The 27677-nt window shown below is 41.3% G+C and overlaps 1 protein-coding gene across 3 annotated transcripts; it reads right to left on the bottom strand.

Moving 5' to 3' along the window:
- Nucleotides 1-483: 483 nt before the first annotated feature.
- NAE1 (NEDD8 activating enzyme E1 subunit 1) lies at nt 484-25992 on the bottom strand. 3 transcript variants are annotated; one of them, XM_029209581.1, is made up of 20 exons: nt 25869-25992; nt 22566-22669; nt 22416-22476; nt 20444-20474; nt 19630-19701; nt 19310-19389; nt 18601-18710; nt 16603-16712; nt 15623-15685; nt 15163-15226; nt 14210-14301; nt 11883-11942; nt 11656-11789; nt 9360-9435; nt 9081-9120; nt 7502-7588; nt 6587-6679; nt 3476-3590; nt 3341-3390; nt 484-809 (listed from the first exon to the last, which is right to left on the bottom strand). In XM_029209581.1, exons 1-20 carry the CDS (start codon nt 25919-25921, stop codon nt 700-702), a joined length of 1605 nt encoding a protein of 534 aa, XP_029065414.1. In that variant the 5' UTR covers nt 25922-25992; the 3' UTR covers nt 484-699. The 3 variants fall into 3 exon arrangements, 2 of the variants coding, with proteins under 2 accessions (XP_029065414.1, XP_029065424.1); XM_029209591.1 differs by lacking the exon at nt 19630-19701 and having other exon boundaries at nt 572-809; nt 25869-25980; XR_003791573.1 differs by lacking the exons at nt 484-809; nt 3341-3390; nt 3476-3590; nt 9081-9120 and having other exon boundaries at nt 25869-25980.
- Nucleotides 25993-27677: the final 1685 nt, after the last annotated feature.

Genomic DNA, 27677 nt, shown 5'->3' with positions numbered 1-27677 from the left:
ATTAAGATGTCCACAGCTAAAATCTGCACGTGCCTTAAATTCATTAAGATTATAAGAAAAAATATTTTAAGCTATTTCTAATGTAACACAAGACCTTTTTTTAAAATTTTAAAATTTATTTTTGGCTGCATTGGGTCTTCATTGCTGTCTGTGGGCTTTTCTCTGGTTGTGGTGAGCAGGGGCTACTCTTCGTTGCGGTGTGCGGGCTGTGCGGGCTTCTCATTGCGGTGGCTTCTCTTGTTGCGGAGCACAGGCTCTAGGCGCGTGGGCTTCAGTAGTTGTGGCACACAGGCTCAGTAGTTGTCGCTCACAAGCTCTAGAGTGCAGGCTCAGTAGTTGTGGCGCACGGGCTTAGTTGCTCCACGGCATGTGGGATCTTCCTGGACCAGGGATCGAACCCATGTCCACTGCACCACCAGGGAAGTCCATACAAGACATTTCTATGTTAAGTAACTTTGAAATAGCAAGCCAGAAATAATGAGCTCAGTTAGAAATGGATAGCTTTTGTTCTCTGAGAAAACCGTTTCCTTCCTCCCTCCACCTCAGCTCCCCAAAGAACAAGACTACATTATTACAAGTGAGAAAAATGTTTATTAAGGAAACAACTTAACAGTTCTCCCTTAGCAGAACTTTACAGACTGGAGCACAACCTGAAGGCAATTACAGTTTCAATCATTAACACACTATAGGGTACTTATTCTACAACTGGAAAGTTGCTGAAGTTTGTGACATGCCACTATAAATGTAAGTATTATTAAAAACTACAAATTGTTTGGTGATTACTTTGATAACCTCTTGAGCAGCAGCTCCTGCAAGGAAAAAGGAGAAAAGCAAATCTTTGAAAAAGGTAAATTTCAAGAGTTCTATAAAAATATTCAATTCTGTACAGAAAACCTTTCCTTTCCAAAACCAAAGATGTTTAAAAGTAATCCAAAACAGACATAACTTACTGAGTCATATCAAAACAAAGGACTACAATTTTTTATAACTATGTTATTAAAGGAAATAAAAATTTTGTTATATACATTCACACCCTGGCATATTATGCCACAGTTTAAAAGAAGTATTTTTAATTATGGTGGTTTAAAAAGACTGGCAAAATATATTAAGCAAGAAAAAGTCAAAACAATAGTATGGATGACTGCACTTTTTTTAAAGGCTAAATATAGGCAGAAAGGATTCTCAAAGGATACCCTTCTGTTGCATTTGAATTTTACCCTATGCATGTTTTATAATAAAAAGGGGGGGGTTTCCCTGGTGGCGCAGTGGTTGAGAGTCCGCCTGCCGATGCAGGGGACGTGGGTTCGTGCCCCGGTCCGGGAGGATCCCGCATGCTGTGGAGTGGCTGGGCCCGTGAGCCATGGCCACTGGGCCTGTGCATCCAGGGCCTGTGCTCCGCAACGGGAGAGGCCACAACAGTGAGAGGCCCGCGTACCGCAAAAAAAAAAAAAAAAAGAGGGGATAAAGGGGCTTCCCTGGTTGTACAGTGGTTAAGAATCTGCCTGCCTGCCAATGCAGGGGACACGGGTTTGAGCCCTGGTCCAGGAAGATCTCACATGCCACGGAGCAACGAAGCCCGTGTGCCACGACTACTGAGCCTGCGCTCCAGAGCCCGCGAGCCACACTCCAGAAGCCCGGGCGCCTAGAGCCCGTGCTCTGCAACAGGAGAAGCCACCACAATGAGAAGCCCGCACACCACAACTAGAGAAAGCCCGCGTTCAGCAACAAAGACCCAATGCAGCCAAAAATAAATAAATAAATATTTTTAAAAAGGGAGGGTAAAGGAATATCTGTAATTTGGAAAGGATCTATATTAGATACCCAGACTGCTATACTCAGTAACAGTCTGAGTATATAGTAACAGTAACAAGTTTTAAAGTTACTATTCAAAACAAAACAACAGAAAAAAAAAAAAAAAACTACCAAGAAGACAATTTTTCATCTTTTATAATCTGAAGCTTCCGCTTTCACATTCACTGATGCAATAAAATTTGAGACTCTACTGTGTACCAGATACTGTCCTAGGCACTAAGGATACAGCAGGGAACAAAAGACAAAAATCCTTATCCTCATGGATCTTACTTTTCAGTAGTGAGGGAGAGAGAATTTACAAATAAGTAAAACGTCAAGTGACTAAGTGCTAAGGAGAAAAAGCAAGGAAGGGGGATATGATGCAAGAGGAGGGACTGTTTTAAATGAATCAGGGATGGCCTCACAGGGAAGATAATATTTTAAAAAAGACCTGAAAGAAATGACTTGTGCAGAATGATTATAGAATGCACATGTTATAGACCGAATGCATGTCCCCCAAAATTCATATGTTAAAGCCTTAACCCCCAATGTTACCGTATTTGGCGATGGAGTTGAAGTCTTTGGGAGGTAATTAGGTAATTGAGGTCATGGGGGTGGGGCCCTCATGATGGGATTAGTATACTTATAAGAAGAGACACCAGAGAGCCTCCTCACCTTCCTGCACAAAGAAGAGGTTATGGCACACAGCAAGATTGTGACTGCCTACAAGCCACAAAGAGAGGCCTCACCAGAAACCAACTATGCTGGCCCTGACCTCAAACTTCCAGGCTCCAAGGAGTTTTATTTAAGAGATGGTATTGTTGAGTTGGGTCCTGAAGAACAGGTAGATTTTAGACATGCAGGCAACAGGGAGACTTAAGGCAAATGGGCCCAGATTGGGGTAAAGATTCAAGGAGCGGGAAATCAAAGGGCATGTCTAGGGGAAAAGCAAGTAACTTGAAAAAACCAAGGCCAGAAAGGCTGGGTAAAACCAGAACACAGAAACTTTTTTTTTTTTTTGGTGGTACGCGGGCCTCTCACTGTTGTGGCCTCTCCCGTTGCGGAGCACAGGCTCCAGACGCGTAGGCTCAGCAGCCATGGCTCACGGGCCCAACCGCTCCACGGCATGTGGGATCTTCCGGGAACAGGGCACGAACCTGTGTCCCCTGCATCGGCAGGCGGACTCTCAACCACTGCGCCACCAGGGAAGCCCAACACAGAATGTTTTAAATGTCAAATGAAAGACTCTGGATTTATTTTCCGAGGACTACTGTAGTGTATATGTGTGTACTGCCAGGTGAGAGGGTTAAGTGAGAGACACAATCAGAGCTATGCTTTAGAAAGATTAATTACTCTTCAGGAGTTTAAAATGGACAGCAGTGGGAGAGATGGAAAGCAGGGAGACCAGTTTGGGGGGTACCAAAATAATCTAAACTCAATATTAACATTGTGCTTCACTGACCTCCCTAGTTAAAACAGCTGGGAAAACAAAACTTCATAACTGTACTATATAACAACAGGTGACAGTCTTCTCATCTCTGGAACTCACCCCCTAAGAATGCAGCAATGGTGTGTGGTTCAGCAGCTCCGTATCGGCAACTACAGGAGAGGATGGAGACATGAACATAGATTAGCCTTATGACAGGACAGTATTGTCTCTTGCATTCCCTAAAAAAATACTCACAATTCATGGACATAATCATCTTTCACTATTATGGATAATCCATATTCCTGAAGGAAGCCAGTGAGACAAGACTTCAACTTGCCTATATCTTCTTCAACTTGATAGTTAGATACCCCTAAAATATATATATGCAAATTAATTTTCATTAAAATAAATATGTGACTCAAAATTATTGGCTATCTCCTTTATTTAATCCAGTTTTAGGTATTCTAGTCAAAACATTAAGGTGTAAAACTGAATTAAGAACAAAAATAATGGAAAGTATGAGACAAATATTTGCAGCTATCACAAACCTGTAACAATCAAAGAAACCGTCTAAAATCTATTAAAAATTTGAGTTTGACAAATCTGCTTTGTTCAGTGCTCCTTATCCAGTATCTAGAAGAGTATCTGACACGTAGTGGTGCTCAGTAATTATTTGATAGAACTGAATGAATGAGAAAGTAATGTCCTATTTATACCCTTTATAAAACTTATAGCGTTTATTACCCATTTCCAGGAGACTAAATGACATATATAAAACTATAATAATAGGTAACACTTACAGAGCATTAATAGATGCTGGACATTGTTCTAAACACCATCTAAAATATTAATTCATTTAATCCTTACAGCAACCCTATGAAGTAGGCACTATTATTATCTTCATTTTACAGATAAGGAAACTGAGGCACAGACAGATTAAGTTATGTGCCCGAGTTACTTAGCTCATAAGTAGCAAAACTGTGATATGAGCCCAGGCAGTTCTTAATGATGAAACTATTTTGTCCCCAAAGGTAAGCTATTATTATTATTACTACTGGAAGGAAAAATGTAATTGCCATAATATCCAGGTATTACTAAAACCCTCTAGTTTATTTTATTTTTTAACCCCTCTAGTTTAAAAACTATCATTGGGACTTCCCTGGTGGCGCAGTGGTTAAGAATCCACCTGCCAATGCAGGAGACACAGGTTTGAGCCCTGGTCTGGGAAGATCCCACATGCCACGGAGCAACTAAGCCCGTGTGCCACAACTACTGAGCCTGCGCTCTAGAGCCTGCGAGCCACAACTACTAAGACCGCATGCCACAACTACTGAAGCCTGCACACCTAGAGCCTGTGCTCTGCAACAAGAGAAGCCACCACAACGGGAAGCCCGCACACCGCAATGAAGAGTAGCCCCCACTTGCCGCAACTAGAGAAAGCCCATGTGCAGTAACGAAGACCCAATGCAGCCAAAAATAAAAATTAATTAATAAAAAAAAAACCTATCATCACTCCTTCTCAAAATAGTAGCATCTACCCTTTACTGAGTACTTAAAAAAAGCTAAGCAGTATGTTAAGTGATTTTCATACATCACGTATCTAACCCTTACAATCTAATAGAGTAGTTATTATTATCACCTTTCCATACTGAGAGAACTGAGACTTGGAGGGAAATAGTGACTCACCCAAGATCAAGAGATAATAAGTGATAGATAGAACTTGGATTTGGACCTAGGTTTAACTCCAAAGCCTATGCTCTATGTAATAGCTAATCTCCCATGATGGCTCCCCAATGAACACCTCTTCGTGCCCTTGTGTGGTCCCCCTTCTGCTCTTAATCTAATGTGACCCTGTGAAGCCAACAGAACATGACAAAAGTGATGCTGTGACTTCCAAGGCCAAGTCATAAAAAGCCTTGTACCTTCCACCTGGGTCTTTTGGAATGTTAACTCTGGGGAAGGCAGCCACTATGTAAGAAATCTAGGACTCCCATGCTAAAAGGAAGCCCCAAGTAGCCATGTGGAGACAGAGGCCTGACCAGCACCCGCCCGCTCCCCCCACAGCAGTTCCGGATATCCCAACTAAAGTGCCACACAGGTGAGTGAGCATGTCTTCTTGGATGACTCCAGCCCCAGGCGTCATGCAACTCCATGAGATCCCCTTCCCCCAGTGAGAAATGCCTAACCGAGCCCAGCCCATACAAAGCAATGAGACAGAAAAATCGATTGTTTTAAACTACTAAATTTGGGGATGGTTGGTTATGCAAGAGATAACCAAAAATACATTCTAAGCAAACAATACAAATAAAGCAATACATATTTGGTGTTTATTCCTTTTCCTTTTCTGGTAAGCTTGCTCATTAAGATTATAACTCAGTGGGTATACTACATCAGTTGGGACAACAGGTTTTATGACACACCCAGAATGTGCTGCTATGCAATAATCCTGCACAATTAAAATTACAATCTTAATAAAGATATCCTGGGCAACTGAAGACCTTTGAGCATATGCCAATTCCCCAATTAACAGATAACAAAAAATAGATACTGAGCAAAGAAACATCTTCAGAGTTCTGAGCTCAGAAATCACAGGCATACTTCTTGTGGCTTTCTCATTCCACTAAATCAAACTCAGTGTGAGTCTTAGAAGGAAACTGTACAAACTGACAGGAAAAAATTTTATCCTATATGCAATCAACCAACAGTCCCCTGTGTTGAATCAAACACTACTTGCAACTGGTTACACTTAAAAACCAAATGGTATTTCCTCACTGAGACGAACCAGGTGTAAATTGTTTACAGTGTGACTTCAAGCATCACTACTGCAAACACCCCAAGAATCCTTTAAGATTTCATTCTATTTAAGTATTTATTTAAGATTTTATTGGGGACTTCCCTGGTGGCGCAGTGGTTAAGAATCTGCCTGCCAATGCAGGGGTCATGGGTTCGAGCCCTGGTCCGGGGAGATCCCACATGTTGCGGAGCAACTAAGCCCATATGCCACAACTACTGAGCCATGTGCCACAACTACTGAAACTTGCATGCCTAGAGCCCGTGCTCTGCAACACAGACAAGCCACTGCAATGAGAAGCCTGCACACCGCAAGAAAAGTAGCCCCCACTCACTGCAACTAGAGAAAGCCTGCGCGCAGCAACAAAGACCCAACGCAGACAAAAATAAATTAATTAATTAAAAAAAAAAAGATTTTATTGGGAATTCCCTGGTGGTCCAGTGGTTAGGACTTGGAGCTTTCACTGCTGTGGCCTGGGTTCAATCCCTGGTCAGGGAACTAAGATCCCACAAGCCATGCTGTGTGGCCAAAAAACAAGATTTTATTGTATTTGATAATTTGATTGCTATTCTTACCTGGATATCTACCATGTTGTTTATGAAATCTATCAACAGCCCGTAACATTAAGTATAATACTATCTCATTATCTGGATTGTCCATGCTGGAAACTGAAAGGAAAAAAATTTCAGTATAATTTGTGTAATTCATGACATAAAAACAAGGAAGGACTGAATTTACTATATACTCAAAAAGTTTCAGAATACAAGGCAATTCTATCATAAAATTTAGTGACAATAAAATAGAAAATGATAAATAACTATAAAATAAAGGGAGCTACGTTACTGAGATAAAATCCAAAGGTCTTATAGACTATTAGCTATGGTCACATAACCTCTACTATGGTAGTAGTATGCTGACTTTAGCTCTTCTACATATCACACAACTTACTCAGTGACCTAAATAGGATTTTATGTATGTATATATTAAGTTTTATATTTGAAATTATGACTTCTTAGATAGGTTTATAGAATAAAATTTAGAGTATAAATATTTATATTATCCTTTATGTTATCACCATACACTCTACTATACATTCTGTTATTACACAAAATATTTATATCCTTAGAATTAATAACCTAGCATCAAAAGGTTATTACTGGGGCTTCCCTGGTGGCGCAGTGGTCGAGAGTCTGCCTGCCAATGCAGGGGACACGGGTTCGAGCCCTGGTCTGGGAGGATCCCACATGCCGCGGAACAACTGGGCCCGTGAGCCACAACTACTGAGCCTGCGCGTCTGGAGCCTGTGCTCTGCAACGAGAGCCCGCGACAGTGAGAGGCCCGCGCACCGCGATGAAGACTGGCCCCCCCCTCGCTGCAACTAGAGAAAGCCCTAGCACAGAAACGAAGACCCAACACAGCCATAAATAAATAAATAGATAAATTTTAAAAAGAAAAAACATCACTTTAAAAAAAAAAACGTTCTTACTTACTAATTTCATCCTTGTTAACTGTATGCAAGCCATATTCTTCAGCTAAGGATCGACATCTCACCACTCGAAGAAATGCAGAATTGCTGCCTGAACACAGAAAAGACATTATGGAAGTAAATGGTTAAGATACATGACTATCCCAATTAAGAAGAGGAAATTCTGTGTATCCTCTTTACAGACATGGAAGTATGAAGAAAAGGTTCTAATAGTTAGCAGAGATGGCACCAGAACACAAGTTATCTTAAATTCATGTCCTTGGCATTACAACCAGTTCAGCACTGACTACATAGGTGATGGCACTTCTCTGAGCCTCAGTTTTCACTTGTAAAATGGAGATATATTGTTTACCTTTGAGCTGTTCTGTGGATCAAAAGTGTAACTGTGTACAGTACGTACCAAGCAGAATGCCTGATAGGGCTCAATGAATAGTAGTTTTTATCATTATTATGGACAAGCAGTACTGAAGGAGAGTGTTATACATACTGTGCTCTGAGAATATGTAAGGCTTTAAAAAAATTTTAAAAAAAGCAAAAAACTTTGTATTATGGAAATTTTCAAACATATTCCAATAGAGACCAGAATAATAAACTCCCAAATACCCAACACATCCAGCTTTTAATCTGGTATCATATAATCTAGTAGCACAAACACTAATGCATAAACACGGTGTAAGATTAGTAGTGGAACAAAACATTGAAACTAAGCCTAAACAAACATGTTGAAGAGTCTTAAAATGAATAATTTGGATAAATAATTTTAAGGATGGGTAACATACAAAATGTAGACTTTTGCAGAAACCAGGGGTCATAGCTACAGGGAAAAATCCTCAGATGGCATGTAAAGCAGATTTTATTACTCTTAAACTAACTCTTAAATTCTCTGGGCCTACTCAGGAGTTATTGAGAAGACCCCAGGAGCCTAGCCACTCTGAAACTAGATGGCAAAATTCTTAATTCTATCACAGTCATTTAACACTGATCGAAGTTAGTATTTAAACCAATACTCTCAATGTACATGTGACTCAAGACTTCACACCCAAAGCCTTCAGATAAAACTTTCCCAAGTTATTTAAAATGAGTAAGCTGAGGGGCTTCTCTGGTGGCGCAGTGGTTGAGAGTCCGCCTGCCGATGCAGGGGACGCGGGTTCGTGCCCCAGTTTGGGAGGATCCCACATGCCGCGGAGCGGCTGGGCCCGTGAGCCATGGCCGCTGAGCCTGCGCATCCGGAGCCTGTGCTCCGCAGCGGGAGAGGCCACAAGAGTGAGAGGCCCGCTTACCGCAAAAAAAAAAAAAAAAAAAAAAAAAAATGGGTAAGCTGAAAATAATTGTCTTACTGATAATTTTCAATTAATTGATCTTCATGTCTTTTTAGCATTAGATAAATATGCTCTACCTCTGACCAGTCTTAGAACACCCTCTCCATTTATTATGAGAAAAAAAACCTTACCCAATAATTACCTATGTCAATACCACTGAGACCATGGAAAATTTTTAATTTCAACCATTTAAAATTGCTGGGAACATTTCCCATGGCACATTTTTATCAAACAAAATAAGGAAATTAAGTCAAGGTGACTTACAGAGTAATTTTAATTCTTTCTCTGAAATGGACTCTGGTGCCTGTAAAGAGATAAATGCAGATTTTGCTCCAGTATAAAAGCAGATTAACAGAGGGTGCAGCACAAAGCCCATCACTATGACAGGCCTTCTCATTAGCAGGCAAGTGAGGACACCTCTAAAGAAGCTTTGAGCCAGTGCCACACCTTCTCTCTAAGCCTTTTCTGGCTGGAGTTACATGATGCAATCAGGCCTATATGGAGCTGTACTGTCCATCAAAGGCAGTGTGCCCGGCAGCTTACCTGGCCTATAGACTGAAGCAATTTGGCAACGTGATTACCCACAGCAGCAGCATCTTTCTTTGCTTTTTCACGGTAACTGGAAAAGAACAACAAAAAGCTACTATTAACGAATATTTAAATTACCAAATTTGGGGACTTCCCTGGTGGCGCAGTGTTTAAGAATCTGCCTGCCAGTGCAGGGGACACGGGTTCGAGCCCTGGGCCGGGAAGATCCCACATGCCGCGGAGCAACTAAGCCCATGTGCCACAACTACTGAGCCTGAGCTCTAGAGCCCATGAGCCACAACTACTGAGCCCGCGTGCCACAACTACTGAAGCCCGCGTGCCTAGAGCCCATGCTCCGCAACAAGAGAAGCCATGGCAATGAGAAAACCGTGCACCGCAACGAAGAGTAGCCCCCACTCAGCACAACTGGAGAAAGCCCGTGTGCAGCAACAAAGACCCAATGCAGCCAAATATAAATAAATAAATAAATAATTACCAAATCTAAATCTCACCATGAATCAAACAAAAAATGTCTTTCCCTTTCATGAAAAAATACTGATGTGAAAACACATCAAATGTGACAATGCCATGGAAATTCTACCAGCACCTGTTAGTGGTTGGTGATGGATTCTTGGACTGCACTAATAACCTAGGCTCCCTCAATACTAACTTAAAAACTGCCCTTCTAGAGAGATCCATGATCCATGCTTCTCTGACAGAGGACCTAACAAAATATGTTGCAAAAGAACACAATCTCCTTGAAGTCAAGTCCAAGGAAAGTTAAATACTTCAAAACTGTCCATCTATAAATTCATGTAAAACTTTTCTTTAAGTCTATTTACACTTTCACCCTCTAGAGACAATCAGTGTTAAGCTGACTACCTCTGATATGAGGTCATAATTCTTTTGTCCTCAACTGACTTTTCCCAAGTTTTAGGTAGTTGAACTTTTAGGCTAGGGCAATAAAGATGTGTTAGAGAATGACTGAGATGAAGCATACAATCTGTCTAGGCAACAGAGACCTTCTCTGTGTGTCATCATCTGGCCCCTGAAGAAACAAGGCCAGTGGCCCTGGATTCATCAGCACCATGCCCGAAGTACACAAGGGTAATATCCATTGAGACCTGTCCTTATGACAATCTACCTGGGTTCAGGCTAGTGATACCTGGATAGGTATCTATCTATAGTCATGAACTCTTTAAATTATGAAAATTAATGACAAAAAATTCATCAAAACTAAAGACTTCAAAGTTTTAAATTACAGATAAAAGAGAGTATAGGGCCATGGTTAAGAGTACAGAGGTGAGTTGCATAGATTCAAATCTTGGTTTTGCCATTTTCCAGCTGTCAGACCCTGAAAAAATTACCTCTACTATGTCTTAGTTTTCTCACCTGTAAAACTGGGACAATAATAGTATCTCTCTCATAGGGCTATTGTGAATATTAAATTAGTTAATACATTGAACAGTTGATAGCACAGAGTTAAGTGCTCAAATGTTAGGTTTTACCTTGAAATATGAAAAACAAAATCTGACCCTTCGGGGGTATGCGGGAACTCTATACTTTCTGCCCAATTTTGCTGTGAACTTAAAACTATTTTTAAAAATAAAACATGGGCTTCCCTGGTGGCGCAGTGGTTGAGAGTCTGCCTGCTGATGCAGGGGACACGGGTTCGTGCCCCGATCCGGGAAGATCCCACATGCCGTGGAGCGGCTGGGCCCGTGAGCCATGGCCGCTGGGCGGGCGCGTCCGGAGCCTATGCTCCGCAACGGGAGAGGCCACAACAGTGAGAGGCCCGTGTACCACAAAAAAATATATATATATTTTAAAAATCTGCCCCCTAAGTTTTTTAGCTTATTTTTATAAATTTAGTTTTGGCTGCATTGGGTCTTCGTTGTTGCACATGGGCTTTCTCTAGCTGTGGCGAGCGGGGGCTACTCTGTCGTGGTGTGCAGGCTTCTCATTGCAGTGGCTTCTCTTGTTGTGGAGCACGGGCTCTAGGCGTGCAGGCTTCCATAGCTGTGGTTCACAGGCTCTAGAGCACAGGCTCAGTAGTTGTGGCACACGGGCTTAGTTACTCCGCGGCATGTGGAATCTTCCCGGACCAGGGATAGAACCTGTGTCCCCGCATTGGCAGGGGGATTCTTAACCACTATGCCCCTAGGGAAGTCCCTTAGATTATTTTTAAAGTGATAAGATTATAACAGGTTTCCATTTGATTTCTGATTTCTGGTAGACTGATAAAATATGTTCATCTCTAATATAAACAGATTGATTTTTCTACTACATAGTTTGAAAACAGGTGACTTACACATTTTGCAGTTTTATATATTTGCCTGAATCTGCAATCATATCAGGAATTGTGCCCCGAACAGGTAAATTTCCTTGACCCTCTTTGGCCACAAATTCCTTTAAGGCACGAGCTAAAATCCAAAATGTCGGAGTCTAAAAGAAGCAAAAAAAATTAATATTAAGTGACATCTGAATTTGACCCAAAGGTTAAGGTGGCATTATTTTTACTTTTTTTGTTATTGTTACCTGTTTGGTGATATTTATGCAGCGATCATCATTAAATATATCTTCAATACTGCTTGGGATCTAACAAAGGAACAGGAAACATTTACTTATACTAAGAATTAATATAAGTTCACTTTTATTTTCACTGCCCACTTTAACTTCCACTGCAATTTTCCAAACAAGTTCAAATACAAACTTAGACTTTTATTCAGAATCACCACCAGATGGAGATTTACTGGCGAAAGAGCGAATGGAAGAAAGTCCCCTCCTGCCCACTGCTGTTAGCGTTAAAGACTGACCTATTCTCTTACATCATAAATAGAGTAAAGAAGGAGCCTAATTAAATCTTTTTATAGTCATATTTGAAGACAGAACAAAGATAACAGACATTAATACCAAGCTAGATTTGTAGTCCTTCATGTTTTTCCATCTTGTCAAAAATCTGAAACCTTTACACCCTAATTAGTGACTGCTGAAAGAGACAACCACTCTGACAGAAATGAGGTAGTTAAATTAAGGACGTTTAATGCTAGCAAGAACATCATACATCAATAAAAACTATAGAAATCTTAGGCTTTGATTCTACTGTTGTGTGGAAAAAAGAACTTTCTTACTGGTAATTCCTAACTGCTCTCTCTGCCTCCACTCCCAGTCCCCTACAGTCTTTTGACCTCACAAGAGCCAGAATAACTTTTTTAGAAATATAAATCAGGTCACTCCATTCCCCGGCTCAAAACACTTTAGTGGCCTGCAGTGCCTTTATGATCAGGCCCTTTCTGCCTCTCCAAACTTAAATCCCTCCCACCTCTTTCCCCCTTGTTTACTTCATTCCAATCACAGTGGCTTTCATACTGATCCTTGAACAAATGCCAAGCATCATCCCACTTCTGGGCCTTTGCACATGTGCTTCCTTGGCCTGAAAAGTTCTTCTTCTAGGCCTCTGCATGACACTTCACTTAGGCTTCTGCTTAAACACATCTCTTTGAGAGTCTCCCTGGCCCCTCCTGATCCCAGACCTCCTCTCCATCATGCTCTACCCCTTTGTTCTACTCTTATTTTGTTCACAGCACCTGGTACGTTTGTCTGTTTGCTTAGTTCACTGTCCCCCAACCATGAGAACCTTGTTTTTTTTAATTGGGGTAAATTTTACATTCAGCAAAATGTACAAATCTTTTTTGTTTCTTTGGGGTTTTTTCTTTTTTTTTTGTGGTACGCGGGCCTCACTGTTGTGGCCTCTCCCGTTGCGGAGCACAGGCTCTGGACACGCAGGCTCGGCAGCCATGGCTCACGGGCCCAGCCGCTCCACGGTATGTGGGATCTTCCCGGACCGGGGCACGAACCCATGTCCCCTGCATCGGCAGGCGGATGCTCAACCACTGCGTCACCAGGGAAGCCCCAAATGTACAAATCTTAAATGTACAATTCAATGATTTTTGATAACTATATACATACTTCTAACCATCACCCCAACTGAGACACAGAAAATTTTCATCACCCCAGAAAACTGTGTGATTCACAGAGCACACACTTTTAATCACTCAGCAACACTACCTCACTGTCTCCAAAAAGTACGTAATGACACCTTGAGTGCTTTCCTAACTTGAAAGGTAGCATTTTTTTCCTGTTTTAAATTATAAGAAAATTCTGGGAATTCCCTGGTGGTCCAGTGGTTAGGACTCCACACTGCTAACTGTTAGGCCCTCACTGCTGAGGGCCCGGGTTCAATCCCTGTCAGGGAACTAAGATCCCACAATCTGTGTGGTGCAGCCAAAAAAAAGATTAAAAAAAAAAAAAAAGGATTAAAAAAATTATAAGAAAATTCTAACTTATACTACCAGTTGTATTATTTCAAAGTTCCCCAAAAAACTCACTGGCCAGAATTCAAAAACAAAACAACAACAAAACAAAGAACAACTAAACTAGGTTATCCTCCAAGTAATTTTTAAGGTATACAATGTCATTAAGAACATCTTCCAATGTATCCAAATAATTACTGTCAAAAGCAAAGCAGGGTAAGATTTAACTTTTCAGGCAACACTATTTTGGACCAGCAAAATACCACCTTCATTATATAATTCCTACCCCAAAACACTTATTATTCACAAATCATGTACTTCAAACAATTAATTTATATAAATCACTGTATCAAATTATATGCTGAAGCACTGAGATCCATTTTAACAAGGACAATACAGAATCTTATTAAAAGAATATTCAAGCTGTATTATAGGTATTAATTTCTAACCAACTGTACAGTTTGAGAAATTTAAAATTAAAATCAACTATTTCACGTATGAGGACTTCAGAAAACACCTTTCATTTGTGAATACCTCATCAGCTTTTAATACCTGAGTTATATTTAGTGCTGTGTTCACATTTTTAATAGCTTCTTCAAAATTCTCTTCATCTTCCGGAGCCCCATTTTCATTCTTTAGAATTCCTATTAAAATAGAAATTGATTAGCAAACAAAGCCCTTTTCTTTTCACTCTTTCTCTCCCCCCAGCATTATGGAGATAACCTTGTCAGATTCTGAAGGGAGGACTGGATACTGAACCTTAAGAAGAAATATGGCTCATCACTAGCCATTCTTTTTTTTTTTTGCGGTACGCGGGCCGCTCACTGTTGTGGCCTCTCCCCTTGCAGAGCACAGGCTCCGGACGCGCAGGCTCAGCGGCCATGGCTCACGGGCCCAGCCGCTCCGCGGCATGTGGGATCTTCCCAGACCGGGGCACGAACCTGTGTCCCCTGCATCGGCAGGCGGACTCTCAACCATTGTGCCACCAGGGAAGCCCACTGGTCATTCTTAAAACTACACAAGGAGTGGCTCCTTAACCTCACGAGGAAAATAAAATAAAAGCTCATGATGGGGGCTTCCCTGGTGGCGCAGTGGTTAAGAATCCGCCTGCCAATGCAGCGGACACCGGTCCAAGCCCTTGTCCAGGAAGATCCCACATGCCGCGGAGCAACTGAGCCCGTGCACCAAAACTACTGAGCCTGCACTCTAGAGCCCACGAGCTACAACTACTGAAGCCCGTGTGCCTAAAGCCCATGCTCCTCAACAAGAGAAGCCACCGCAATGAGAAGCCCATGCACCGAACCGAAGAGTAGGCCCCGCTCACCGCAAGTAAAGAAAGCCCGTGTGCAGCAACGAAGACCCAGTGCAGCCAAAAATAAACAAATTAAAAAAAGAAAATCTCATGATGGCATCATCTGACAAAGGTGTTGACAGAAATTCAATAAACATTAGCTTCAAGCAATATGCTTTTCAAACTTTATACATTTAATCACATCCCATATTACCTTGTCTGATCAAATCTCTGAAGTCTTCTTTTTCTTTATACGTTTTAGGTATTCGTCCATTAGTCTAAATTGGGTTAAAAAAATTTTAATCTAGTTGTAAAAACTCAAAATATGGAAACTGAAAGTCCAGTTTCCCCCTATCCATATGAGATTTCATCAGCAAATCTATACCTTGGTAAAATCAGCTGACTTGATAGAAAACAGAAACTGTGGGCCACTTCTCTACATTCATTCCCCACTGCCAGTTTCAGAATGACATTTGTTCAAATTTCATTTTGTTAATAAAAATGTCAGTATCAAAAGAGAAACTGCTAGATTTAAACTAGCAGTTTAAATCAGCTGCCCTATAACCACATAAGGAAAAAAAAATCAATGTCCCACCCCCTCCAATGAAATTCTTTATAATAAACTGAAAAAATACAGTCATATATGGAATTTCTTTTTTCAAGAAAGGACGTACTTCACTATACCACTGTGCTAAATATTTAGCTATGATCACAATCCATGGAGTGTGGCTATGGTCCTAAAAATAAAAGAATCAAAGGAAATATCAGTATTAGTTAACATTAATTAGTTGACATTTATTTTTCACTATATCATATCATTTTCAACAAATTCAACAATATTTATTAAATTCAATTATTCAACAATGTTTACATCTCTCAGTATATGTGGAATAATGAACAAAGGAAAATGAACTGGGTTAACAAAAACTGCTTTACAAAGATTTTGAAGGCAGTGTCCAATTTAATTCTAATAAGGCAGGTATATACTATGATTGTCCCCATTCTACCATTAAGAAAACTGTCTCAGGGACTGCCACCCAAAAACAAAGCTCAAGTATCTCGATTTCAGATACCAATCCTAGACTAAGGAAAAGGGATCCTTTCTGTGTTTTCTGATGAACCAAATACCTGCATTTAATTAATGGGTAGTCAGGGGAAAAAAAAAATATGTGTGTGTGTGTGTGTGTGTGTGTGTGTATGCCTTAAATTACATGGCCTGTTATAAATATCATTATTTCTATAATGAAATATGCAGTTGCCTTGGTAATTCTCAAACACTAAAAATAAGTTTTAAGAGGAGTCAATTTCAACAAACACCACCCCAAATTCAAACTGTTTTAAAAAGGACATCTATTTGTTTAGGAAAGAGCCATGAAGAGGGCTTCTGGGATATGTTAATGTCCAATTTCTTGACCTGGGTGTTGATTACACAGATATGTTCAGTTAATGTACTTTTCTTCAATAAAAAAGTTTTTAAATTTTGGGGAAAGATAGATTTATTTAAAACAAATTAGGTACAATGTTGTTACTATGTGACCTGGATGACAGGACTACGGAGGTTTATAGTATTTCCTCACTTTTTAATTCAAAAACCTTAGGTTAAAAACAAAGTTTTAAGTATACCTATAAATGGAAGGTCACACACACTACCAACCTTTTTTTCCATATGATCCAAATCATAAGACTGAAAATGTTCTCTCAGTTCAGGAAATGGCTTATCCAGTCGTAGATCCTCTAATGCATTATCTGGATGAGATTCTATTACTGTGAAACAAATAATCCCAAAAGATAAACTTACTTCTTTAGCAATACTGCTGGCAGTACATACATTATAGGAACTTAGGAAATCTGTAATTTTTTTTTTTTTTTTGCGGTACGCGGGCCTCTCACTGTTGTGGCCTCTCCCGTTGCGAAGCACAGGCTCCAGACGCGCAGGCTCAGCGGCCATGGCTCCCAGGCCCAGCCGCTCTGCGGCACGTGGGATCTTCCCGGACCGGGGCACGAACCCGTGTCCCCTGCATCGGCAGGCAGACTCTCAACCACTGTGCCACCAGGGAAGCCAGGAAATCTGTAATTTTTAAATGGGCATAGGGCCTACAGGTTTTTCTCATTGTTTTGTTCATTATTGAGTTTAATTTACATATACATATAAATTTGTATTTTACTAAATGCACAAATTTTAAGTGGACTATAGTTTTTTTTTTTTTTTGGACTATAGTTTTAATAAAAGTAAAACCAAGATTCCTTTAGTGAAGAATTTTCTTATTACAATTGGAAAAGATCAAAATAGGTAAAATTTGCGTTCCGATAGCACCCAACAACCTACCCTTCCTCCGCCTGTGGTCTTCAACAGACAGCATCACCATCTACCTAGACCTCTTCCCTAGAAATGTGATGGTCTTCCCTGACTTTGAGCTTCCTTGGCCCAGTATCAGTCCCTCCCCACATCCTGATGTCACTTCATACACAGCTCTCCACATAGGGGAGCATGGGAAAGTGTAATTTCAGTGAGTGTTTAGAGCTAGGCTCCATTCTGTCACTTGCCAGCTGTGTGACCTTAGGCAAATAGCTTAATCTCTCTATGCCTCAGCATCCTTATCTGTAAAAAGCAGATAAAACAGTATCAGTCTTACAAGGATATTGGAAAGATTAAATGAAATAATCCACATAAAGGCAGGCACACAGCTAGCAATGTTAACCTTCATTACCATCTACCCCCTCTTCCCTATCCTTATAACATCTGCCCTCAGTCAGGAGATCTCTCTCTGTCTCTCTCTTTCTCTTACCTAGACCACTGAAAATCTCCTAAAAGCAACCCTTGTCTCCAATCTTTGTCCCTTCAAATCCATTCATTCTCCACCGGGTTTCAGAGTGACCGGTTTAAAACAAAATGTTTACCTCGTCACTTTCCTACTTACAACTCTTAAATGACCCAGCACCACTGCCAAAAACTTATCCTCAAAAGCCACTCCTTAGCTGCCCAGGCAGATACCACTTTTCAGTGATGCTACCAATGCCAATGACTGTCATTACACTAGCAGAGTACCTGGCTCAGAGCAATGCAGGAGTACTGAACGAAAACTTTATACGATGATTTAAGATTAAAATTTTCTAAATAAAGGGACTTGAACTGATGCAAGCCTGCCTATGGATGAGTTCAGTCTCCTATAAACACTGTTTCCTTGGAACAGTAGTTAGGTAAATGCCTTGCTTGCTGTGTGCAATTACACCTGAACTGGGGAAGCCTAATGCCTGTATGAGAATGGAATAGAATACTGGTGGGGGAAAAGGTGGCATATCCTCTCTGTGTCAGTGTAACCCACATACCTTGGCTCTTACCTGTGCCAGACATACATGCCCTATGTAGGTTAGGAGGCAAAAAAAGCTAGGTATTTGCATAGCTGCTGGGCCTCCTAATAAGACGAAGCAGCTGCACCTGTTGTATCTCCTGCTTTGTATCCTTCTATAATGCTAAGTAAAGGAAATACAAAGATTAAAGCCTACTGATTCTGACTGCCACTTTGAAAGTATAGCCAGAGTTGAGCTGCTACAAATTTACTCTGTGATTTAAAATTGACTTTCTAAATTGTCAAGTTCCTAAAATTATAGCTAAAGTAACCAATAGGAAGCCCCATATGTGCAACAATTTTACCTGGATGTTCTTTTATAATGATCCTCATATAACCAACTAGTCCATATGTCCTACAGATCAAAAGAGGGATTTGGGAACTCCAGAGGATATCTGCTAAACGTAGTAATGTACTGTAAAAGAAGGCACAAAAGATAAGAACATAAGCGAATGGAAACATGCCAAATGTGAAAATGCTTTAAAATAAAGCAACTTTCTTACTAAATAATAAATGCAAAGATATATCTATTGCATTTACATAAACAGCATATTTACATAAACATATGCTGAAAAGCAAGAAATTCCACAAGGTTGCAGTCTCAAAGAAAGTATATCTTTTGGACTAGAGAGATATGAAAACCTAGTCCTTTGTATTAGGGAGAATGCTACTGAAAGACATCTCCTAAACATTTCCATAATAAAGAAGAAAATATTTACAAAACCTTTGTATACAGCACCAAGCACTCCCTATAATTAATTCTAACTAGTTTTTTTTTCACTAAAAAAATAACCAATGTTCAATTTAACTGTTCTAAATATATTTTTTTTAAAGTTTCACATCTCAGTATTTTTCTCTTCCCTATCTTTTTAGTGCTGGAGATCTATAAGCACTTCTAATTAAAGATTTCTATGGAGTTTAAGAATTTTAAGGACCACAGACTCTGCAGAGAAAACAAAACTATGCAAATCTAATAAGAGATTAAAATAAAAACAAATTAACTTAAAAATTTACCTTTCAGGAAGCTGAGTTGCAACCACAATGGTAAACCTACAGAAAAATGAAGGATCATTGTCTAGAAGGTTTTCTGGACTCTAAATAGGACAGGGGAAAGAAAATCCAACAATTTGACAATCATATTAAAGATGACAGAAACAGTTAAGCTACTTTAGAACAAGTGAGGTAAATGCTAGACTCCAATGTTAAAATAATTCAACTCTCAACATAAATATACAAAGATTCAAAATTCTAAATTCCTAGGGCTCTGAATTAATAAAAAATTAAATTTCTGACCAGAAATAATAATGTGTATATATATACATATATATATATACCTCTTCCACAAAATTCCCAGAGACATCGTTATTTAATTCTTGTAAGAATTCCATGGCGGCTTGAGCTCGGTTCTTTTTAAAAACAAAACATTTTACTTGAATTAGAAAAAAATTTGGTTAAAATGTAACCCCTTAATTTACAGATCAGGCAAAAACACTGTAAAACAACCCAAATTCCATGCACAGATATGACAACTCTGCTTTTCATAGTGTTTAAACTGGGACTAAACCAGAGTATTACTTAAAACAGAGCTAAACCATCATTATTCAGAATTCTTAAATGCTTACATGACTTGCACTCTACTTTTCTGATTAGGCAAATGACCAGAAAACCCTGGGGAGGAGGCAGGGAGATTCTGAGTCAAGTTGAGACTTACTCTAACCTCCCACATTTACAGTCCTGCACATGAGAGGTCAGTCATTAAAGAAACAGTCATTTCTATTCAGAATACTACACTAAGTTGACCCATATGGTTTTGTAAGATTTTTAATATGAAATACAAAACTAAGACACATTCTGACTAACTCTTGGTAAAAAAAAATCTTCTTAACCAAAATACTCCAACCTCTGAACATTAACATCACTGAATATTTAACTTTAATACAGGATAATAAAAACACGAATAGTACTTCTAAGTTCTTAAACTACCAAGCATATAAAGATTTACGAGATCAGAAAAAAAATGAGATAATTAGCTTTTTTCTCAGAGTAATAATAAGCTCTTTTAAAGTAAAGCTTTTCAAACAATCGAAACACAGTGGCATCACTGGATGTTCAAATACAACTATATTCTATAACAAACTGATTTTTTACCTTGCCAATACTGCTTCTCTGAAGGAAAAAACTAAAACAGAATAAAAACAAATTTAATGGCTTCTCTGACTATAAAGGAAAGGTTATTTGTAATACCAGGTGCATTTCATTCATAGTTTAAAACAAACTATATTTTAATTTCAGACTGTAACAGCCTTCCTGGAGGAAGAAAGCTGGATGAAACTTGTAACCAAAGACAGGCTAATAAATCAATGTTTCCCAAAGTATGTACCACAGAACATGAATTTCACAAAATGCTCTGAGAGAAAAGGGTTCCCGGGCTTTAAAAAGTTTGGGAAACAACATATGTTATATTCTCTCTTGGAAATTCATAATATATGTAATACGCATGATGTTGAAGTCTTACACTAAAGAAATATTTAGTTTAATTTGACCCATTTCCCAAACTCATTTGACCATGGAATCCATTTGCCCATTTAACAGCTACTGACCACACTTGGGAAATGCTGCATTGAATAGTCTGCTTTTGCAGGTAACTATAACAGATTTATTCAGGGTTCCTCCCACACATACCCTTGTTGTGCCCCAAGGTCCAGATCTGAGTCTGCTGATCAGAGTCAGGGTACCCTTGGAGCACAAGCTCAGCAGCTCCACAAGAGAAAGAAACTTCATTCTTATTATACCCTGTTCTAACCAACCAAGCAAGCAAAGATAAAAGGACTTTTTCTTTTTTTTTTTTTTCTTTCCGGCACGCGGGCCTCTCACTGCTGTGGCATCTCCCGCTGCAGAGCACAGGCTCCGGACGCGCAGGCTCAGCAGCCATGGCTCACGGGCCAAGCCGCTCCGCGGCATGTGGGATCTTCCCAGACCGGGGCACGAACCCGTGTCCCCTGTATCGGCAGGCTGACTCCCAACCACTGCGCCACCAGGGAAGCCCAGGACTTTTTCTTTATAGATACCAATAAAAGGGTGTTGTGGTAGTGAAACTTGTATTACCACCCAGAGAAAAGATAACAAAGCTCAATATGAACCAAATTCTGATTTCCCATCTATTTACTCATTGTTGTTGTTTACTGACAAATATAATGAGAGATCCCAGACTCCAAGTCCCTGAAAAGGCAAGCATGAAATCCAAATTGGGGAATGCTCTGAAAGTCTAAATATGATCATCTTTAAAGAATGATATGCAGGCCATCTTTAAAACAGCAATTTTAGGGCTTCCCTGGTGGCGCAGTGGTTAAGAATCCACCTGCCAATGCAGGGGACACGGGTTTGAGCCCTGGCCCGGGAAGATCCCACATGCCGCAGAGCAACTAAGCCTGTGCACCACAACTGGTGAGCCTGCGCTCTAGAGCCCGCGTGCTGCAACTAGTGAAGCCCACGCACCTAGAGCCCGTGCTGCGCAACCAGAGAAGCCACCGCAATGAGAAGCCTGCACACCGCAACAAAGAGTAACGCCTGCTCGCCACAACTAGAGAAAACCTGTGCACAGTAACGAAGACCCAACACAGCCAAAAAAATAAAATAAATAAATAAATTTATAAAAAAAAAAACGAACAGCATGTTTTACAGACAGTGTAGTGTAGAAAGAGATATACCTGGACTAAGCTTAGAAGACACCACAAACAAAAGGTAGCTTTTACTATCTTATAATCCGAAAATACAATTATTGTTAATTATATACTAACATCTAGGAATCAATATAAGGACTCAGGAAGGATCCAGATTTCACAAATAAAGTAATAATGACTACCCTTTTTCATTAATAACAACAATAAAGACAGTAATGATGGGTATCTTTTACTAAAGGCCTATTTGCCAGACACTGTGCTAGCACTTTACCTATATTAACTCACTTCATCCTTGCCATGATCCTAAGCATAGGGACTATTTCCACCTGGAAGTTAAGTCACCCTGACTGAGGAGTTGAAGCTGCGATTCAGGCCTTGCTCTCCCATGACAAGGCACTGCCTTCCCTAACATGCAGGTATTTGAAAAGAATAGAACATACTTATTTCCAGCATCTTCTCCGCTGACCTGATTTCCATCAATAATTGTAAATGAACCAATACCTGGGAGACAAAACAAGAGTCAGTCAAGAATATATATTTCTAGCTCAAAACCTTAAAGAAGTAAATTTACAACAACAAAAGTATAATACCTGGTAGTACCAAGTTTTTAAGAATTTCAGTTCCTGTAGCTGTTGCATTTATTAGGCAAACATGAGCAGATTCTAAAGCCTCTTGCCCATGATCACCCCACAACCTACAAAAGAACACACAAATTTAACGTTTACAAAGCTTTCATGAAAATACAACTTTATTTGAATCATGATCTTTGATCTTTAAAGTGTTCTCGTATAGAATAACTGATGTGACAACCACGGCAAATATGCGAGACAGGAACAGCAGGGGGTGTTACGGGGATTATATAGCTGACTAACCTGAGACTCAAACAGGTTGATGCCTGGCATGGTTAAAGGGGGGGTTAAATCAGGACTAAAAATTTGGTCTTCCAGCTCCTAGTCCATTACTCTTTTCAAGCCAGATAACTTACAGAACAGAAAGTCTTTGTAGTCATTAACATTAGAGAAGAAACTTAGATTTATTTATTATTATTATTCTTTTTTTTTGGCCGTGTCACGCGGCATGTGGGCCATGTGGGATCTTGGTTCTCCTCCCAGGGATTGAACCTGCGCCCCCTGCAGTGGAAGTGTGGAATCTTAACCACTGGACCGCCAGGAAAGTCCCGAGAAGTACCTTAGATTTAAAACCTATTATTCTCTATTTCATTTCTCCTTAAGTTACAGGGATCCAGAATATTTAAGATCTTGACATAGGACTTATCACCATGACGTCTGCAAGAGTGAGAAAAGCTTTACCAAGAAAACTGAATTATCATCTGAAAAGCCTTCACACTGACTTCAATAAGAGTGCTTTAAAATGTAATTCCCAATGAACATTCTAATAGCATGATTAATAAATGCATTAATACATTAACAAACAGAAAGATGTAATAAGGATTAGAAATATGTTATAACCTGAAATATATGTTATATCCTGTCACACCAGCATATCATCAACATGGCAAGGTACATGATCAAATAAGCATCATGACAGCTGATCCAACCTGGTTACCTTCGCCCAGAAAGCCTATTAACTAATGTATCTTTTCTTGTCAGTATAGGAACTAGTATAGGGGGAGCCCAAGTCATTAGAAAAGTTTCATAGCCTGGAGGACTGATAGACTTTAAGGTGCCTTCCCTGTCACCTGATCTAAAGCAGATTCCCTCTTTTTATGTAGCCCATATGTCCTCCAGAGCATATCACAACTGTAACTGCCTCATTTGGGGTTTTTTTCTTTAATTAATTTATTTTATTTATTTATTTTTGGCTGCGCTTGGTCTTCATGGCTGTGCCTGGTCTTCGTGGCTGTGCCTGGGCTTTCTCTAGTTGCAGCGAGCCGGGGCTACTCTTCGTTGCAGTGCGGTGGCTTCTCTTGTTGCGGAGCACGGGCTCTAGGCGCGCAGGCTTCGGTAGTTGTGGCTCGTGGGCTCCAGAGCGCAGGCTCAGTAGTTGTGGCGCACGGGCTTAGTTACTCTGCAGCATGTGGGATCTTCCCAGACCAGGGATCAAACCCGCGTCCCCTGCATTGGCAGGCAGATTCTTAACCACTGCGCCACCAGGGAAGCCCTCATTTGGTGTTTTATTTGCTGAACACCCATCTCTCCATTCCACTCTAAGCTCCATAAGGGTCCAGACCACTCCCACTGTTCACCACTGGAACCCCAATGCCCGATACAGTGCTCTGCCCAGGATAAGTGATCACTGAATAACTGTCAAATGCATGGAGGAATAGCCTAGAAGAACCAGACAGACTGGAAATGTCTGTTTTTTCTGTGAAAGTAGGGCACACAGAAGACACCTGACATATTTGGTTGATGGATACCCGGGTAGTTGGAAAGTAAGCCTAAAAGAATACTGGCGCATCTCTAGGTAATATATTTCAAGAAACGGCCCAAACAAGAAATCAATCCTCTCTATTCTCTTGCTGGCCTAAGGAAAACAGGGCCTGCTGACTGCTAGCTGGCTCAACAGCTTTGCTGCTTTGCTTGTAACCGCTTCCCTCTGACACTTCAAAGCCAATAAACAGTTCTCACGGTGAAAGGTAAAGTTTGGTCCTTAAATGGACTGGACTCAGCAAAAATGCTTTTTTGTCACAGTTACTTAGTAATCTAAAATATTTTCTCAGCTCTGTCATGTATGGTTACATCTGCATTCAAAACACAAGGATCTCCAAGAATTTACAAGAGAACACAAGTTGGTTACAAGGGCTCTGCCACCTTGCTTCTTTCCCCAGAAGCTCAGGAGCCAATAGTACCAGCTCTGAAAAAGCCAGAAGGACCTGAGTTTACATCCTGGTTCAAATACATGGGAAACTGGGCAGGTTACAGAACTTCTCTAAGACCCAGTTTCCCCATCTATAAAGCAGAGAGAATATCTACCTTCAAGGCTGCTCTCCGAATTGAGTGCATAAAGCCCCTAACCCAGCACTAAGCTGTAGGTACAAATGGGTTCCAGTCCTTAGGGACACACTGTAACTTCTGGCTTGGGGGCTCCAGAAAGGAAGCGGGCCAAACATTTGTGTTACTTCTGCTGCCTTAACACACAGAAGATGATCAATAAATAAGGAATGGGGAGTGTTAGGAGAAAATGCATGGGAGAGGAAGTAGTCAAGAACCAGCCCGATGGCTTAGACCTGCAGTGTCCATTAAGGTAGCCATTAGCCACATGTGGCTAATGAATAAGGCTAGTCCAAACTGAGATGTGCTATAAGTGTAAAGTGCTGGATTTCAAGGACAGAATGGAAAAAAATGTTAAATATCTCTAATAACTTTTTATACTGATTATGCATTAAAATGGTAATACTTTGGATATATTGGGTTAAATAAAATAAACTGCATTATTAAAATTATTTTCACCTGTTTATTTTTCCTTTCTTAATGTGGCTACCAAAAAATATATATAACTACACAGGTGGTTTACATGAGACTAGCATTATATTTCTAGTGGACAGCTCCGGCTTAGAACAATACCTAAGACTCGGTGCTGCTCTCTGCGGCCGGGATGGGGTATTCCCGATCCCCTCATTCTGCAAAACGAGAAGCCTGAGCACAGCGAGGTGGAACTGGCAGCCGCCCCGGTGACCCGGCTGACGCTGGGACGGTGCACCTCGACCTGCACACAGCGTGGCGAGCGGGCGGGCGCGCCCCTCGGGGAAGGCGAGTCCCGGCCCTCGGGAAGCACCGCCGGCCCCAGGCCGGAACCCTGAGCGCCGGCTGCACGGCCCGGCCCAGCCCGGTGGGAGGCCTGAGGGAGGCCCAACCACGCCGCCCGCCCGCTTAGCCCCGGCCCGGACGCAGAGGAACCCGCTGGCCCGCCCGACTCGGTGAGCCCTGGCTCACCTCAGCTGCCGGTCGTACTTCTGCTCCTTAAGCAGCTTTCCCGGCTGCGCCATGGCCGCGCCCGCCGCGCGGAGAGTCGCCGGGCCACTACCGAGAACGGCCACCACCTCCACGAGCGCGCAGGCGCACTAAGCCCCCTTCGCTGCAGCTGCCTCCTGCGCGCTGCCCGCAGGGGGCGCCGTCACTGCACTGCGCACGCGTGGCCTGTACGCCAGGCGTGTGCGGCCAAAACTCAGACTCCGGGCTGGTAATCTAGTCCTCCCCAATGCACCAGACCCTCTAGTCCGCCAGTCCGAGAATATGTACGCAGTACCTGTGGGGAACTCGAGCTTTGGAATCAGGCAGATTTAGATTTTAACCACTTACTGGTTGTGAGATCTGCTCTTTACCGCTCATATCCTCGGTTTGTTCCTCTGTGCAATGGGGATAAATGAGCCTCCTTCACAGAGTTCTATTAGTCTTTAATGAGATTTTGAATACACAGAACAAGACTCACAAAAATTCATATCTGAATAATAACTTTCATTATTATGATCATTATTATTCACCCATTTCTTCCATCCTGTCATTCAACAAGCTCACACTAGGGTAGGTTTCCAATCACAAAGCTAGCTGCTCCTGGATGCAGATGCAAAGAGGAATAAGTCTGGGGCTCTGTTCTAGGGGAGTTCATTGTCCCAAGACAGGAGAGGGACGGTAAAGGAGTACTCACTAGACAATGTGAAGCTGGGGAGCTGAGAGGTGGGCAGAGGAACCCCACCCACTCCCCCTCTCCAGGAATGTTTCACGTGGTGTGGGCAAAGTAGAATGTTTTAAGCAGAAGGAACAGCAGGTGTCATCCCTGGGAGGCAGAGAAGGCATGACAGGCTGAGGCACTAAACTTTGGTGTGGTGTGGAGTTAGGTGAAGGGTAGGGAGTGGTCAGGGGAAGTTTGAGGGACAGCAGGGGCCAGGTCACGAGGACTGAGAAGAGAACATAAAAGCAAGGTGGAATTTAAAGCCCTCCACTTCCAGAAAAGAAACATCCCTTTGGGGATGGATGCCAAAGAAGGGGATTACTCCATGAGGAAGGGGGAGAGAAAGGAGACTGGAGGGACATGAGGATTCCTTCCTCTCTATCTCCCAGACTCTACAGGCATCTTCAGGTTAATAATTACCTGAAATAAGGTGAAAATGGGCACAGATCTCCACCCCAACCCACCCTGGAATGGGAACAGGGGAAGGAGCACAGTTTAACAGTAGTGATGCAGCGATGATGGATGTAATTCCCCCTAGGTGCTGTCTCCAGGATCAGGTGGGGGCACACCCACTCATGACTTCCCTGATCCCTACATAGCACCCATGGAACACAACTGATGGGAAACAGAGGCATGAGACTCTCCCAGTTTGTCATGTGCTTATGCTGTCACATGTCCTCCTTTCAATTGGACAGGTGAAATATAAGGGATAATAAAATACAACCACGGAATGTGGGAAGGTCAAAAGGCGACAGGTGAGGGTTCAGTGCAATCATGGACTGCATGAATGAAAACATCCCCAAATTTGGCAGAGGGGAGTCATACTGCCTATGAAGAAATATAAGATTTTGAAAAAGGTTTGTGTTGGTGGTGTCCCGTAAAAAAGATGCTTCAGTGTATTATTTTCCTAAAGCGGCTGTAACAAAGTACCACAGACTGGTACAAACTATAGAAATTCATTGTTTCACAGTTCTGAAAGCTGGAAGTCCAAAATTAAAGTGTGCGCAGTATGCTCCTTCTGAAGCTTAAAGGGAAGAATCTGTCCTGGCCTTCCTAGCTTCTGGTGGTTTGCT

This window comes from Monodon monoceros, unplaced genomic scaffold, assembly GCF_005190385.1.
Source record: "Monodon monoceros isolate NGI ecotype Baffin Bay Population unplaced genomic scaffold, NGI_Narwhal_1 Super_Scaffold_10, whole genome shotgun sequence".
NCBI classification, from domain to species: Eukaryota; Metazoa; Chordata; class Mammalia; order Artiodactyla; family Monodontidae; genus Monodon; species Monodon monoceros.
This window is presented reverse-complemented; position numbering and strand designations above follow the sequence as displayed.

What these genes read in the sequence shown, in the direction of transcription:
- NAE1 (XM_029209581.1), bottom strand. Translation starts at nt 25,921, where the DNA reads ATGGCGCAGCCGGGAAAGCTGCTTAAGGAGCAGAAGTACGACCGGCAG. An exon ending in AGAGAAGCAGTATTGGCAAG is followed by an intron (nt 19,702 to 20,443) that starts GTAAAAAATCAG and finishes GTTTTTAAAAAG; the next exon opens with AACCGAGCTCAAGCCGCCAT. An exon ending in TGCTTCAGTCTATAGGCCAG is followed by an intron (nt 9,121 to 9,359) that starts GTAAGCTGCCGG and finishes ATCTCTTTACAG; the next exon opens with GCACCAGAGTCCATTTCAGA.